A 14,764-nucleotide genomic window follows, 5' to 3' on the forward strand; every position below is an offset into this window, starting at 1 on the left:
GCTCCAGAGAACAGGACCCGGAACAATGGATGCAAACTGCAGGAAAAGAGATTCCACCTCAACATTAGGAAGAACTTCCTGACAGTAAGGGCTGTTCGACAGTGGAACACATTCCCTTGGAGTGTAGTGGAGTCTCCTTCCTTGGAGGTCTTTAAGCAGAGGCTAGATGGTCATCTGTTGGGGATGCTTTGATTTGGATTTCCTGCATGGCAGGTGGGTTGGACTGGATGACCCGTGCGGTCTCTTCCAACTCTATGATTCTATGATTCATGTTGCAAACAAAACCTGGTAACCCATCATGCAAGTATTCGTAAAAGGCATTAGTGACTGAGGTGCTTCTGAGGAATTCCTGGGTTCCCTCGCCAGTGTTTGAAAGCCTCTGGTTTATTTCCAAGTAACCCTCAAATTATTATTTTTTAAACCTCAGAAGCTTGTCTTGTGTCTTTGGACAAGTTCAGCTTTGCACACTGCAGCTCTGCTTTGGCCAACAAAAGACATCTAATTTCTCCACACAGACATAAGTTGCATTCCTGAAGAGGGAAAATAATGAAGCCTCTGTCTTTCATTCACAGGGAAGAAGAAAACATATGAGCACTTAGCGAGGGGAAAAGGCTGCCATGTCCCCATTTAGCCCATGCAATTTTTTTTCTTGTGCCCATAGCTACAAACAGAACTCACTGGAAATATCCCCTTGTTTGCACAGTACTATATTTAACAAGACCATTCAAAGGAAAATACAAGTCACCAAATTTTAAGACTGAACTTTTCCTATGGCCCATAATTGTGGCTTTGGTAGAACTTCATCACATTTTGAAGTCTGATTACTGATCCTAACTGATGTTCCCAAGAGCCAAATTACCTGACCCCACGAACAAAGCTGTATTTGTCAATGTAGCAGGGAAGCAGACTTAAGTAATTTAATGTACCATACAGTAATCATATCCAATGAGAGTCACAACAGATCTATGGCCAGCACACTGATTTTCTGAGATGCAGTACAGTCTGTCCTCCGTATCCAGTTCTGGGCACCACAATTTTAAAAAGATGTTGAGAAACTGGAGCATGTCCAAATGGTGAAGGGTCTGGAAACCATGTCCTATGAGGAACAACTTAGGAAGCTGGGGATGTTTAGCCTGGAGAAGAGAAGGTTAAGAGGTGATATGATAGCCATGTTTAAATACTTGAAGGGGTGTTATATTGAGGAGGGAGCAAGCTTGTTTTCTGCTGCTCCAGAGACTAGGATCCGGAGCAATGGATGAAAGCTCCAGGAAAAGAGATTCCACCTCAACGTTAGGAGGAACTTCCTGACAGTAAGGGCTGTTCGACAATGGAACAAACTCCCTTGGAGTGTAGTGGAGTCTCCTTCCTCAGAGGTCTTTAAACAGAGGCTGGATGGCCATCTGTCAGGGATGCTTTGATTTGGATTTCCTGCATGGCAGGGGGTTGGACTGGAAGGCCCTTGGGGATCTCTTCCAACTCTATGATCCAATGATTCTAGCCACAGATTCTTTATCCACAGATTCAAACATCCATGGCTTTAAAATGTTTGTTGTTTTGCTGAAGTATACATTCCAAATAGCAAACCTTGATTTTGCCAATTTATATAAGGGACACTATTTTACTATGCAATTGTACTTCATGGGACTTGAGCATCCATGGATTTTGGGATCCACAGGGATCCTGAAACCAAACCCACTATAACAAGGGCCCACTGTAATTCTCCCCAACAGATACTGAACTAGCTAAATTCACTATTAGCTTGAAAATAGTAACAGGGACACTGCCTTTCCTGTAAGATTATTGCCCTCTACATATTTAAAATCCCTACATATGCAGAAGTTGCTGAAGGAGAAGAAAAAGTGGCCCAACATGGACTTGTGAGTTCTCAATAGTTTGGCCTTTATCTTTTCATCATTCTTTATGGCATTAATTCGAACTTCTACCGTGTTTATAAATATGAGCTGTGATAGAGGACACCCCTGTCTAGTCCCTTTATAAATTCTAAACTTTTCAGATTTGCTCCCATTGATCTTTACTTGAGCAGATTGTTGATTGTAAATTTGTTTGATACAACCAATAAATTTATTTCCCAAATCCATTCTTTTTAAAATCTCTAACATAAAATCCCATCTTATATTGTCGAACGCTTTTTCTGCGTCGACAAAAAGTAAGGCAAGTTTTTTTTGTTTCTTTGTATTGTAGTAAACAAAAATATTGAGTACAATAAATACAAAATTTCTAGCAAACTTGTTTCTTTGCCCAAACAATGGCCAATTAAACATGCCATCTGGAATAAAATTGTATGTTTGTCTCCTCTTTTACATGCAAAATAAAGTTTATTAGCATGCATATTCATATATTTTGCTTCCCTGCCCCAATACTTTCACCACTCCCCAATACTTTGCATAATACATTTGTGCATCAATTATCAGGAATGATATTAATTCTAGATACAAGGAAGTTTACACACCTTGGATGCAATATCAACAAAACAATTTACACAAGACTTACTTCAGTTCCATAACAATGAGAAGTGCTAAAAAAAACAAACCTTCATGTTATGCAGTGAAAGACAGACTTTTCTTTGACTTCATCATAGGTAACAAGATACAGAGTAGTAGTTCCAGGCAATCCCATTTTTCTTACCTTTTCAAGTCAACTGTAGTTACACTAAATACCACTCCTTTGAGCCACAGGATCATGAACAGTCTCTGAGAAAAGGGACAATTGCCTATGCTTTCACCATCACTACCAGCCTGTGAAAAGAGAAAAAAGTCATTAGTACAAGTGGACACAGTTTGGAGAAATGTGCTATACTTCCCCATAATATATGGCTAAGCGGATAAAGGAGCATTTCTCTAGGCTCAAGGAAGGTAATGGATGCCCATGGGAACCAGTATGCCAACAGGTATATCTTGAGGCACTTAAAAATGTTTTTAAAAATATTTCCTCCCCCACCCCCACCCCCAAAAAGGGGATTGAATCACTTCAAATTGAAACTTTGGTCTCCATTTCTCTAAAGTACCTCTTGGCACTACAAGATATCAAGGGACTGCAAGACAGTCAAGGTACTGCAAAACATTGCATGACACTCAAAAGAAAAATAGGCTTTACACTTAACCATCAAAAAAGAGAGGGAAGAGAGAAAAGGAAAGATTTTCTATTGCTGTGGAGGACAGCATGGAGATTGGAGAGAAGACGGACATCACATAGAAAACACAGAGAAGTGTCCCTCGCACACAAACACCCAATACATGCATTCCAACGCAATATACAGAGGTATTTTGATTTTCTGTGAATACAGTTGCTATCTGTACAGCAATCTGTGATGGTTGCTTTGTGAAATACTTTCAACATATCAACTGCGTTCACAGGCCAAAAGATTTTTTAACACCAGTCTTTTGTCAAGCTTCCTTAAAAAGAAGCCTCTCCAAGAGAAAGTGCTGAATCCCCTCATTATTCTCAGCTCTCCTTCAGCTCAGTAAGCATTTTGATTAAAAATTCACTGTTCTTCAGGCTGAAGCACTGAGCACCTGGGGAGCAGGCAGCATTTGGCAGGCTGCAAGTTGTACTGAAAGATGCACAGCTCACTATACAGTTAAACACAAGAAACACAAGGTCCATGGACTCATACTACAGGTGATGACATGGTAGCTATTCCATCTTTCACCAGATTAAATAATAATAATAATAATAATTTGTTTTATTTATATACCGCTATTCCAAAGATCATAGCGGTGAACAGCAAGTAAGCTAATTAGCAAGAACTAAAAAAACTAAAAGAACTATTGTTCTACAACAAAATGTTGCCTACCTGAGAAGCACAATTCTAGATAGAGATAGTTCTGATCTTAAATGGGTGAGATGTCTAAAGCCTTATTTTTTAATCAAATGCACCGAACCTCTCTTTATGCAAGATGCCTGACAATTTGAAACAAGAGGCTCAGCTGTTTAGGAAGAAAAGCCACCACTAGCTGAGAAACTAAAAGTGGGGAAAACACAAAAGCTTTCCTAGGGAAAAATTGAACAGTAGCAAAAAAAATGGCTAGCGAGTTATAGGTTGCATCTGCCCTGCCAAAATAATAATAATAATAATTATTATTATTATTATTATTATTATTATTATTATTATTTACCCGCCTCTTCCCATGGATCGAGGCAGGGAACAACAACAATGAACAGATAAACATAAGTTTAAAAAATAATCTGATTTGACAATTCTGGGAATTGTAGTTTTTGGTGGCACCAGAGCTCTCTGACAAGAGGCTAAATGTTTCACAAGTTCAAGTTCATCTTTATTATAGTCATAAACCAAGACAGAATGTCTCACAAAGCTACACTTTCCAGAATCCCACAGCACTGAGCCAAGGCAGTTAAAGTGGTGTCAAAGCGGATTATTTCCACAGTGTGGGTGCAGCCATAATGGCTTTGCCAAAGGAAGACCCAAAGTTTTTCAGTTCAGAAACCCAAAGGCTGGGAGGGATGTAAAACTCTAACCCGCTCTCCGACTTCTCTATGTAAGTTGATACAGTTTTATTCTATTAGACAACAAAAACTCAGATTAGCAATAGCATTCCAACTACTATGCAGACCAGAAGCAGAAATCAGTACAGCCCATCAAATTAATTCAGCAGGACAAATAAGATATCTCAAGAAAGTGAATCTAACCACACTAAGGATGAACGCAGAAAGCCTCCAGTCTCTTAGAAAATACTCTCTAGATTTCTGCATAGGATACAGCTGAACTTCAGTGGCATCCACACTTCAAGCAAAAAAGAGAGAGAGAGAGAGAGAGAAACACCTTTGAGGACTGTCCAATTTCATCACATAAAATGGACTTCTCAAGACTATACTTTTAGTTCAGTGGGTCCCCAAGCTTGGTTTCCCAGAAGTAATTGAGTTTAACTTTCAAATGCCCTACAGTAAGTATGGTGAAAGGTTTAAAAGCTTCTGGAAATTCTAGTTCACCACCTGGGAAATCAATGATCTAGCAAGTGACCGAAATGGATCAACATCTTTCTCCCTTGAACTGACTCATTGAGAAAGCATTGAGAAAGCTGATCCATCGCAATCTACAGATTAGACCTCTTGCTTCAATTTGCTTCAAAGCATTTTACATATTTATGAGATGCCCTTATGAATATGACTAACGCTGAACCAGGAGGTGCAGAGCCTTGCCCTTTCTGGAGTCAGCAGAGAGCTATTACCCATCCCTGAGGGAATGTACAGTTCATTAAATCCACATTAAGCAAGTCTGAACACATTATCAGTTGTCAATTGTTTTATTATGAAGGGTAAATTGCAGAACATGTCGTTGTTGGGATGAAGGTAAAAAGACATCCACAATGTCCACAATGTCAAAACTAAACACTTGACATGTAATCTTTACAAGGGCATGTGACAAATGACCATAAGGACATGTGACAAATGACCATAAGAGTGCAAGCACATCCACTTGAGCTATCCAAATTCAGTGCAGTGGTTGAGATGCTTCTTTCCTTGAACTACAACTGCCAATTAAAACAGTAATTTTCAGGGCTCCAATATAACATTCCCTCATCTGAGACTGATTTCTTATTCACTATCTTATTCACAATCGCCTCTGAAAACATGATCTTGGTGTTACCCATGCTGCTGAGCTACTGACTCAGATCATAGAATCATATAGAGCCCAACCCCTGCTCAAAGCAGGATCTCCAGCTAAAGCATCCCCGGCAGATAGCTATCCAGACTCTTTTTGAAGAGGTCTTTTTTATTGACAAAAAATATATATTATTAAAAAAACACATACAGAACACACAAATCTCATACAAAACATGCCCAAAAAAGTACCATTAAAACCTACCACAGATATTCTCCCATACATTACCCAATAACAACCTTACATATTCCTGGTCTATTTCATTAAATTTATTAATTCTATCGCAAACATTTATTTTACCTTACCATTCATCCTACTCATCCTTACCAATACACGTCTTCACATACCAATCCCTCTCATCCCTTCTTTTCTCTTCCTAAATACTTTTCCATCTCCTTCCTTTCCATCTCCTTCTCACTCTTACTCCAGTCACACTAACCTTCCAACTTTCCATCTCTCCTTCCCTTCTCCCTTTAGTTATCTACCAACTCACCTCACCCATACCTCTGTTACACATCTTCACTACATCTACTCTTTCACACTTTCTCTTCCCCTACTCATACCTTTTGCTCATATACTCATATCCTCTACACTTACTTTTCCCTTCTTCATACTATCTTTCACCTTTGAAGATGTCTGAAGGAGACCACCTCACTAGGCAATGAATTCCATAGAGAGAACAGCTGTTCTCTCTATGACAGCTCTAGAGATATTTAAAGAATACAATCATATCACCCTTCAGTCTTCTCTTCACTAGGCTGAACGTTCCCAGCTACTTCAACATTTCTCCATAGGTTTTGTTCTCCACACCTCTTATAATCCTTGTTGTCTTTCTCTGAACCTGGTCCAACTTGTGTATAGCCTTCTTAAAATAAATAGTGCTCAAAACTGAACACAGGCCCTCATCATCTGCTGGAGTTTGGTTCCAGGGCCCCAACACCATGGATGCCAAAAGCCATTATATGCAATGGTGTACCTCCTATATAAAACGGCAAACAACTCAAAATCAAGGTTTGCTTTTTGGATTTAAAAAAAAATTGGAGGAGTGGTTGGTTGAATCCGTGGGTACAGAACCTGAGGATATAGAGAGCCACTCTGAGCCATTAATCTGTACAACAGTGCTAGTCAAAGTGATGGTCCCTGGACTGTTGTTATTCCACACAAAGTTTCTGTGAAAGAAAACAGTTGTACTCAATGGGCATACATATCTACTGGTCATAATGGGGAAAAATTTCCTGACCCTCCACATCAGATAACTTAAGAAGCACAGCTCTATACTACATTGGTCTTCTATCACTGGCTTTTCCATCTTAGAATGACATATGCGATAAGAAAAGAATTTTCATACTAATGTTCTTCAGATGTAAAGCATTCTGAAGAAATCTGTGGAATCTAAAACTTGTTAAACGAAGTAGCACACTTCTAAATAGTTTTGGAACAGTGCAGTATGGAAAACTCTTGCTCAATCTTGATTTCAGTCTAAAATAAACTAATACCAATGCCTCAAAGTGAACAGAACAACTGATGGTATAAAATTTTAAATAACCTTCTCGAATATTTTGGGCAGGACAAGCCAAAAAGCTATGCTAACTACAGTGAACACAATGAAATAAGATTTTTTTAAAAACATATTTAAAAATATTTCTAGAAAGTAATCACAAGAAAATCACAAGGAAGCAAATCTGGCACCAAGAATATTATGTTGTGGGAGTATCCAGGAATGTCTGATCTTGCTAACCTGAAACAAGAGGACAAATAGAGAGTAAGTTCCTCTCTCTTCCAAGTGTATCTGTCCATTCAGATGGATGGTCCAATCATAAGTACCAATGCCAGTATATAAGAAAGTGAATACCATTCCAGTTGTAATGGGAAGGGAGAAAGGGATATGTCAGTGAAGAATTTAAAGAGGTAAAACATTTAATGAAGAAGGATTTGCAAGCTGAACTTGGAAAAGTTACATTTTGGGCTACACCTCTCACCATAATGACCACTTGCAAGTATACATTTCTTACATAGTAGCCACTAACCTTGCAAATGAGAGAAATACGGAGTGGTTCAGACCTTTTGCAAGTACAAACTTTTGATTGAGTGTTTGCTTTCAATTTAACATACAGTATAAGGCAGTGTTACTGAAGATGTGGAAACGCCATCTCACCAAACAATATCGTGAATACAAGATATAATCCAGATCTTGATCCGGATATTGAAGTCTTCAGGAAATTGCTTTCTTTTTATGTTTCTTTTCTCTGAAAATCTCCCCCGTCATTTTCCCCAGTGTCCCTACTGTGTCTGAAGTTATTCTGAGCACACTCTGTAAAAAAGAATGCTGCAAGAATGCCAAGGAAAATTTGGCTTCTGCACTCAGAAAGGATTCTGCTGTGCAACCGTTCGCAATTGAAAATCATTTGTGCAGGCTGCTGTATATATGTAGCAGAGAGAATATAACACATATGGCTTGGCAGCTTGAAAAACATCTGCAGGAGAGTTTTGGCTGCCTTCACGTTTTTCAAATATTCATAATTAGCTGTATGTTACAACTCAAAATTCAAAAGAGACCATTAGAAAGTTTAAGAAAAGGCACCACTCCACAGAAAACTGTAGATGAAGGCTACAAAACAGTGATAAAACTACAAGGGAAAGGTTTAACAAAATGAGGTTATCAATCATGTTTTATGTCTGAAGAATAATGAACAATATGTATTTACACAACCAGTAGTGTCTTTTAAACTGTAAAGTCACATCCCACATTTTCTGGCTCAAGGTAGTAAGATTAAAAACAAAAGTATTTTCTAGCATGGACAATAGCCAAAAGGAGCAACATGTGACAACATTCAAGAGGAAATACCCTCTCAAGTTTGAAATCCCTCCATTTCCATGTTTTTGCTAATTCTTCCTCCAGTAGGGTTCTGCAAAAAGAGACCTTACATATGTTAACAATGAAATGCAAAAATAGACTTCAGATGAGCCATTTCATTAGCTGCCATACCACCACACTAATTTCATCCATTTCGCAAAGAACTTCTCCACCAATAAGATTTTTGTAGGGGAAAAGCATGCACAATTCCACCAATACTGAGACCCAGCTGATCAAGAGCACTGACACAAAACATCCCCCCCCCAATAAATGGGAGAATTTTCAAAAAAGTTGAAGGAGAGGAGATTTCAGCTGATGTTATGGGCACTTCAAGAAGGGAATCACTTAGCTAAAGCAGTGGCAGGGTCTCCTTCTCTGAACATCTTAAAAAGATGCTGGACAGCTACCTGTTGAGGATGCTCTAGTTGGACTTGCTTTGAGCAGAGAGTTGGACTCATGCCCTACGAGTCTGCTTTATGGTTTTATGTAATATGTATAATATGTTCTCTGTTTAGAATTCAAAGATATAGCCGTGTTAGTCTGTAGAATCAGTATATAGAGAGAACTTGTAGTACTTTTGAGACTAACTAAAGTTGGCAGCATGAGCTTTTGTAGTCTTAAATCTACTTCTTCCATCCAAATGCATCGGAATCTAATGCATCTGAGTCCATCCAAATGTATCTGAGGAAGTAGAAAGTTCGTGTTCTCTATTTAGTATCTGAGGCTTTGCTCAAGGTGACAGGATTGCAGAAAGTATGGAGCCAGTGACTCAGAACAGATTTTCTGTGATGGCACCCAGCTTATAAAATGTCTTACTGCAGCATTCCTTGTTGTTGTGTGCCTTCAAGTCATTTTCAACTTATGAAATAAGGGCAATACTATCATGGGGTTTTCTTGGCAAGATTTGTTCAGAGGAGGCTGAGAGTATATGTTATGCCAAAGGTTATCCAGTGGGTTTCATGGTTGAGCTGAGAATCAAATCCTGGTCTCCAGAGTCAGAGCCCAGCACTCAAAACCACTATGCCACACAGGCTCTATACAACTTTCAAAACCCCAACTATTAAACAGAACTGCTGGGTAAACATCTGAAAGACACTAAATCTGGGAAGACAAACCTATTGAGGGCTGATTTAAATCAAGGTGATTTGAATCAATTATTAAACCCTGATTTAAATCACTAGAAGCAAATATAAATTGAAATCACTGATTGTTGAATGACAATTTTAATAATCCAGCCAGGCACAGGATTATGGCAGAATCAATATAACACACCCAGAATGCACCAACCTGGAGAAGAGTTGTTTAAATCAAATTGCTTGTCGATTTATAGCGATCCCATGAATCTCATTGGGTTTGCTTGGGCAAATAATATTCAGTGGAGTTTTTGACAGTTCGTTCCTCTGAAACAGAGCCTACAGCAGCTGGTATTCATTGGCAGTTTCCCATTCGAGTACTAATCAGGGCTGGCCTTGCTTATCTACCACGATCTGGTACCTTTAGGGTATATAGAGACCTTTGCCACTGATTTATTCACACATTTATTGAATAAAGGTGTAAATCTGATTATTAAAGGCTGTTAAATCCTCAACAGATCATTTTACACTGAGGAGACACCTTGCACATAATTTGGTTAGTATTAACTTGGTTAGTATTAACTTCAGAAATATTGTAGTACATTATTACTGTTGTTGTTGTTACTACTACTACTGTTCTCCAAAATTGGGACTCAGGAGGAAGGTGCATGTGTGACTGACAAACAACATGTCTCTATGAATATGACATAGCCATTCATTCACTTTGCTTCTACATATTTGCAATGAGATTCAATTGCAATTATGCTATTTTGAAATGCATTAAATGTATCATTAGTCATTATTCTGGCACTAAAAGCTTAAACAAGCACAATCTGTGGTGGTGGAGAAGAGATAAGGAGAGTGCTGATAAATAAATTCACATATACAGGATCAAGTACTGATCTGGATACCACAATCAAGTTCAACCCCCTCTATGAAACTCACTTTCTCCCAACCTATACACAGCACAGCAAAAACTGAAAATTATGTTCATTTTTGTACACCCCCAAGTGGAGTCTGCAAATAAATTCATACAATAGGAGACTTCTGAAATTATAAAGAAAAGGTCAAATAAATGCAACCTTACTAGAAGCCAAGTATTACAGGAAACCAAGTGTGGGAAGTATTTTAAACCTACAATTATGGATGCCATGATGGTCTCTGCTTTGTACCAGATCTCCTACCTTTTATGTTGTGACCTTTGAGAATTATGTATCACTCAGAAAGGCAACTACCATTTAAGGCTTCCTGCAGTTTTTCACAGAACTTAAAATATAAAAGGTGCTGAATACAGGTGGTAATGATACAAAGCACTATATAAAGCTGGGCACTCATAAATATGATTGGAAAAGAAAGTACTATGCCAAACCTTAAGGCAGGTTAAGGTTGCATTTATATAAATATGGACTTCTATTAAAGACCTCCTACGGTTAAGAAGTACAGCAACCATAAGTGAACCAAACTGACATAACTAAACCATTCTTTTAACAGTGCCTGTTACAAGTGACGTAAACAGACATTCACTCAAACCAATTATTCTTCTATTGCTTCAAGAAGAATGGACTCAAGGGCCAGAACATTATAACCAATCAATTACTTTTGTAAATTGCTTTTTGGGTGGTTGTTTTTCTACTGGTATATTTGATCAAGAGGATTTCCACAACTTTATATCTTCTCTGCAGTCTCCTAAACCAGATTAGCAATTTACAAGGCAGAATTAAGCTCTGAAAGCTTTGACACACTTTTCTTTTCAACAAGTAATTAAAACATAATACAAGCACTAGAAAGAACACACAGAGGATGTAAACGGAAAAGGAAGCCAAATAAAATATTCTCAAGTTCTACACTTCATATACACATCAATAACAAAAGCTAAGGTAAGAGCTCATCTCTAAAGGTCTCCATGGACTACTTCCAAGAAAACATATTCTGCTAACAGGACACAGGAGGGAAAATCCCTATTCTATACTCTCACGAATTGCCAGGTGTGAATTATGAGAGAAATCCTATTGTCACAATCCGCTCATAAATAATGCTTCAGTACAGTCACAATTGTCAAATCAGATATGGCGACACTCTCTCGGAGCCCTTTCTAATAACTAATGATGTGAAACAAGGTTGTGTTCTCGCTCCAACTCTATTTACAATCTTCTTCAGCATGATGCTCCAAAGGGCTATGGCAGATCTCGAAGAAGAAGATGGCATTTATATACGCTACCGTACTGATGGTAGCCTGTTTAACTTAAGCCGCCTGAGGGCCCGCACTAAGACTCTAAACTATCTAGTCCGTGAGCTGCTTTTTGCTGACGATGCTGCCCTCGTTGCCCATATGGAAGCAGCTCTGCAGCGCCTCACATCTTGTTTTGCTACAGCTTCAGAGCTCTTTGGGCTGGAAGTCAGTCTGAAGAAAATGGAAGTTCTCTACCAGCCAGCACTACAGGAAGAACACTACCATCCCCACATCACTGTAGGCACATCTGTGCTTAAGTCCGTCCAGCAGTTCACCTACCTGGGAAGCATCATCTCCTCAGACGCCAAGATTGATAAAGAGATCGATCACATACTAGCAAAGGCATATAGTGCATTCGGAAGGCTTCAGAAGAGAGTCTGGAGTAACAAACACTTGAGGCAAAGCACAAAAATCAGCGTGTATTGTACTGTCTATTCTCCTTTATGGGTCTGAAACATGGGTCACCTATCGCCAACACCTACGACTCCTCGAACGCTTTCATCCGCGCTGCTTACGCACAATTCTAAATATACACTGGACTGACTATGAGACAAATGTTGCTGTCCTTGAGCAAGCAGGGATCACCAGCATTGAGGCCATACTACTGAGGACGCAGCTGCGCTGGGCAGGACACATTTCTAGGAGGAACTTCCTGACAGTAAGGGCTGTTCGACAGTGGAATGCACTTCCTCGGAAGGTGATAGAGTCTCCTTCCTTGGAGGTCTTTAAACAGAGGCTGGATGGCCATCTGTCAGGGATGCTTTGATTTGGATTTCCTGCATGGCAGGGGGTTGGACTGGATGGCCCTAGTGGTCTCTTCCAACTCTACGATTCTATGATTCTATGAAGGACCATCGCCTCCCAAAAATAGTATTCTACGGTGAACTCGCCACGGGTCAGCGTAAGAGGGGCGCCCCAAAGAAGAGATACAAGGACTCCCTAAAACAACATCTCAGGCTCGGCCAAATTGATCACCAACAATGGTCCGCCCTGGCCTCGCATCGGGAGGCATGGAGACGCACTATCCACGATGCTGCAGCCTTTTTTGAAAGCTCGTGCCGAATGAGTCTTGAAGAGAAATGACAATGCAGAAAGAACCACAACCCAGAAATATCACCCAAGGAGACTTTCTGCTGTGCTTTCTGCAACCAGACCTGTTTATCCCGGATTGGCCTTTTTAGTCACCAACGCACTTGTACAAAGCGCGGGATGAGTCCTTCCTAAATCTTCATTCGTGAAGAAAAGCCAGAGAGAGACAGTCACAATAGCTGCAGGTGACCCTTACTTTCAGCAATGAGTGACAAAAAAGGATATTTCTTTGAAATTAAAAATTTTCCAGAAGCTGGCTCTCACAGATGTTTATCACACTATACTCTTAAAGTGCTACTATTCCACTTTGACTCCTCTAGCTGCCTCCTGTTGCATTCTGGGATTGGCAGTTTTAAGGAGGGGTATTTAGAATTCTAAATACCCCTCCTTAAAACTGCAAATCCCACAATGCAACAGGAGGCAGCTAGAGGAGTCAAAGTGGAATAGTAGCACTTTAAGAGTATAGTGTAATAAACACCAAAAGTTAAAATTGGATTCAATACCTCCAAGGGGCAAACCTGAACTTTAAGAGCGAGCACAACTTGAAAGTTCCAAACTCAGGCCTAAAGCCACAGAAAATGTTACTTTAATGTGTAATATGTCTTTAATTGTTTTACTGTTTAGTGACTGTTTACTGCTTTAAAAACCTTTTGTAACACATACTGTTTTAACTATTTTCTTTTATCATATATTGTAAGCCACTTTGGGTTCCATATTGGTAGAAAGGGTGGGATGTAAATAAATAAATAAATAAATAAATAAATTTCAGCACATTTCACCCAGAAGTGTCTGGAGTTGAATAGCCATGTGCACACTTCCAAGAAAAGATTAGCAACCTGCTAACAATTGTCATCAAAGTCCAAGGACTATTTCTTTAGGAGTGATGACACAATGACACTTCCTTTTAAAGTACTGAAGCCATCTCCTTTCATAAATGTGACATTAATTATCATGTGAACAGAGTTAAACTTTTTCTGCCAAATCTTATGCCAAGATGGAAAGGACTGAATAAATAGGTGATATGCCTCACCTGTTCAAACATTCTTTCTATCCTCTACTTTGTAAAAAAAAAAAAAAAAACTCAACAGAACTCAACTAAATCCCATAGATGTACCGCAACTAATATGGTTGTGGGATGTGATCGGTTTTATTTTCAAGGTGATTTTTGATTTGTCACAGAAGCTTGTTATACGAGATTGTATCAGGTTCCACTTGCAATGTTCCATGGGCTGCAACAGTAGGAAAAATTGTGATAGTCATCACTTCCATTCTACCACTCTTGCTTTAACAATATCAAGTCTTAGTGTATTCCACACATATACCTAATAGTATATTTACTACAACAAAAAAACTCCCCACTTGCTGGTGTAACATTTCACTATACACAATGTAAAGAGATCTTGTGGCACATTTGAGACTAACTGAAAGTAAGACGTTGGCAGCATGAACTTCATCAAACTTAGACTTAAGTCTATGAAAGCTCATACTGCCAACTTCTTTTTCTCAGTTAGTCTCAAGGGTGCTACAAGATCTCTCTATATACTGATTCTACAGACTAACATTGCTATATTTTTGAATTCTACCACTATGCATAAAGATTTTATTTGGCTTTGGTTTTGGAAAAGTGGGGGAAACTCCTCCTTACCACATGGGTGAATGCATCAAATAGCCCAATATCATGGTCACTTTGTATAGCCTGACATAAGTCCACAGTATGTTGAAATTCACTAGGACAAACTGCAGTAGATTCCAGGCTAATAATTTCAATCCTAGAACCATTTCTGCTCATAAATAGAGATGACTGCAATTTACTCACACCGGGGTGGCAGTAGGGACACAGGGCTTTTACAAATACCTGACTGTGCCAAATTCTACTT

The 14,764-nt window shown here is 39.1% G+C and overlaps 1 protein-coding gene across 1 annotated transcript in view; it reads right to left on the bottom strand.

The window, feature by feature from the left end:
- CLIC4 (CLIC family member 4) overlaps nucleotides 1-14,764 on the bottom strand; it is a 61,669-nt gene that overhangs the window by 24,609 nt on the left and 22,296 nt on the right. The window contains exon 2 of the mRNA XM_089478179.1: nucleotides 2,647-2,756. Coding sequence (XP_089334305.1) covers nucleotides 2,647-2,756 — 110 coding nt within the window. The remainder of the gene's footprint in view (nucleotides 1-2,646; nucleotides 2,757-14,764) is intronic.

The sequence above is a fragment of the Sceloporus occidentalis genome, unplaced genomic scaffold (genome assembly GCF_023333645.1).
Source record: "Sceloporus occidentalis isolate IW3139 unplaced genomic scaffold, rSceOcc1.0.p SCAF_13, whole genome shotgun sequence".
NCBI lineage: Eukaryota > Metazoa > Chordata > Lepidosauria > Squamata > Phrynosomatidae > Sceloporus > Sceloporus occidentalis.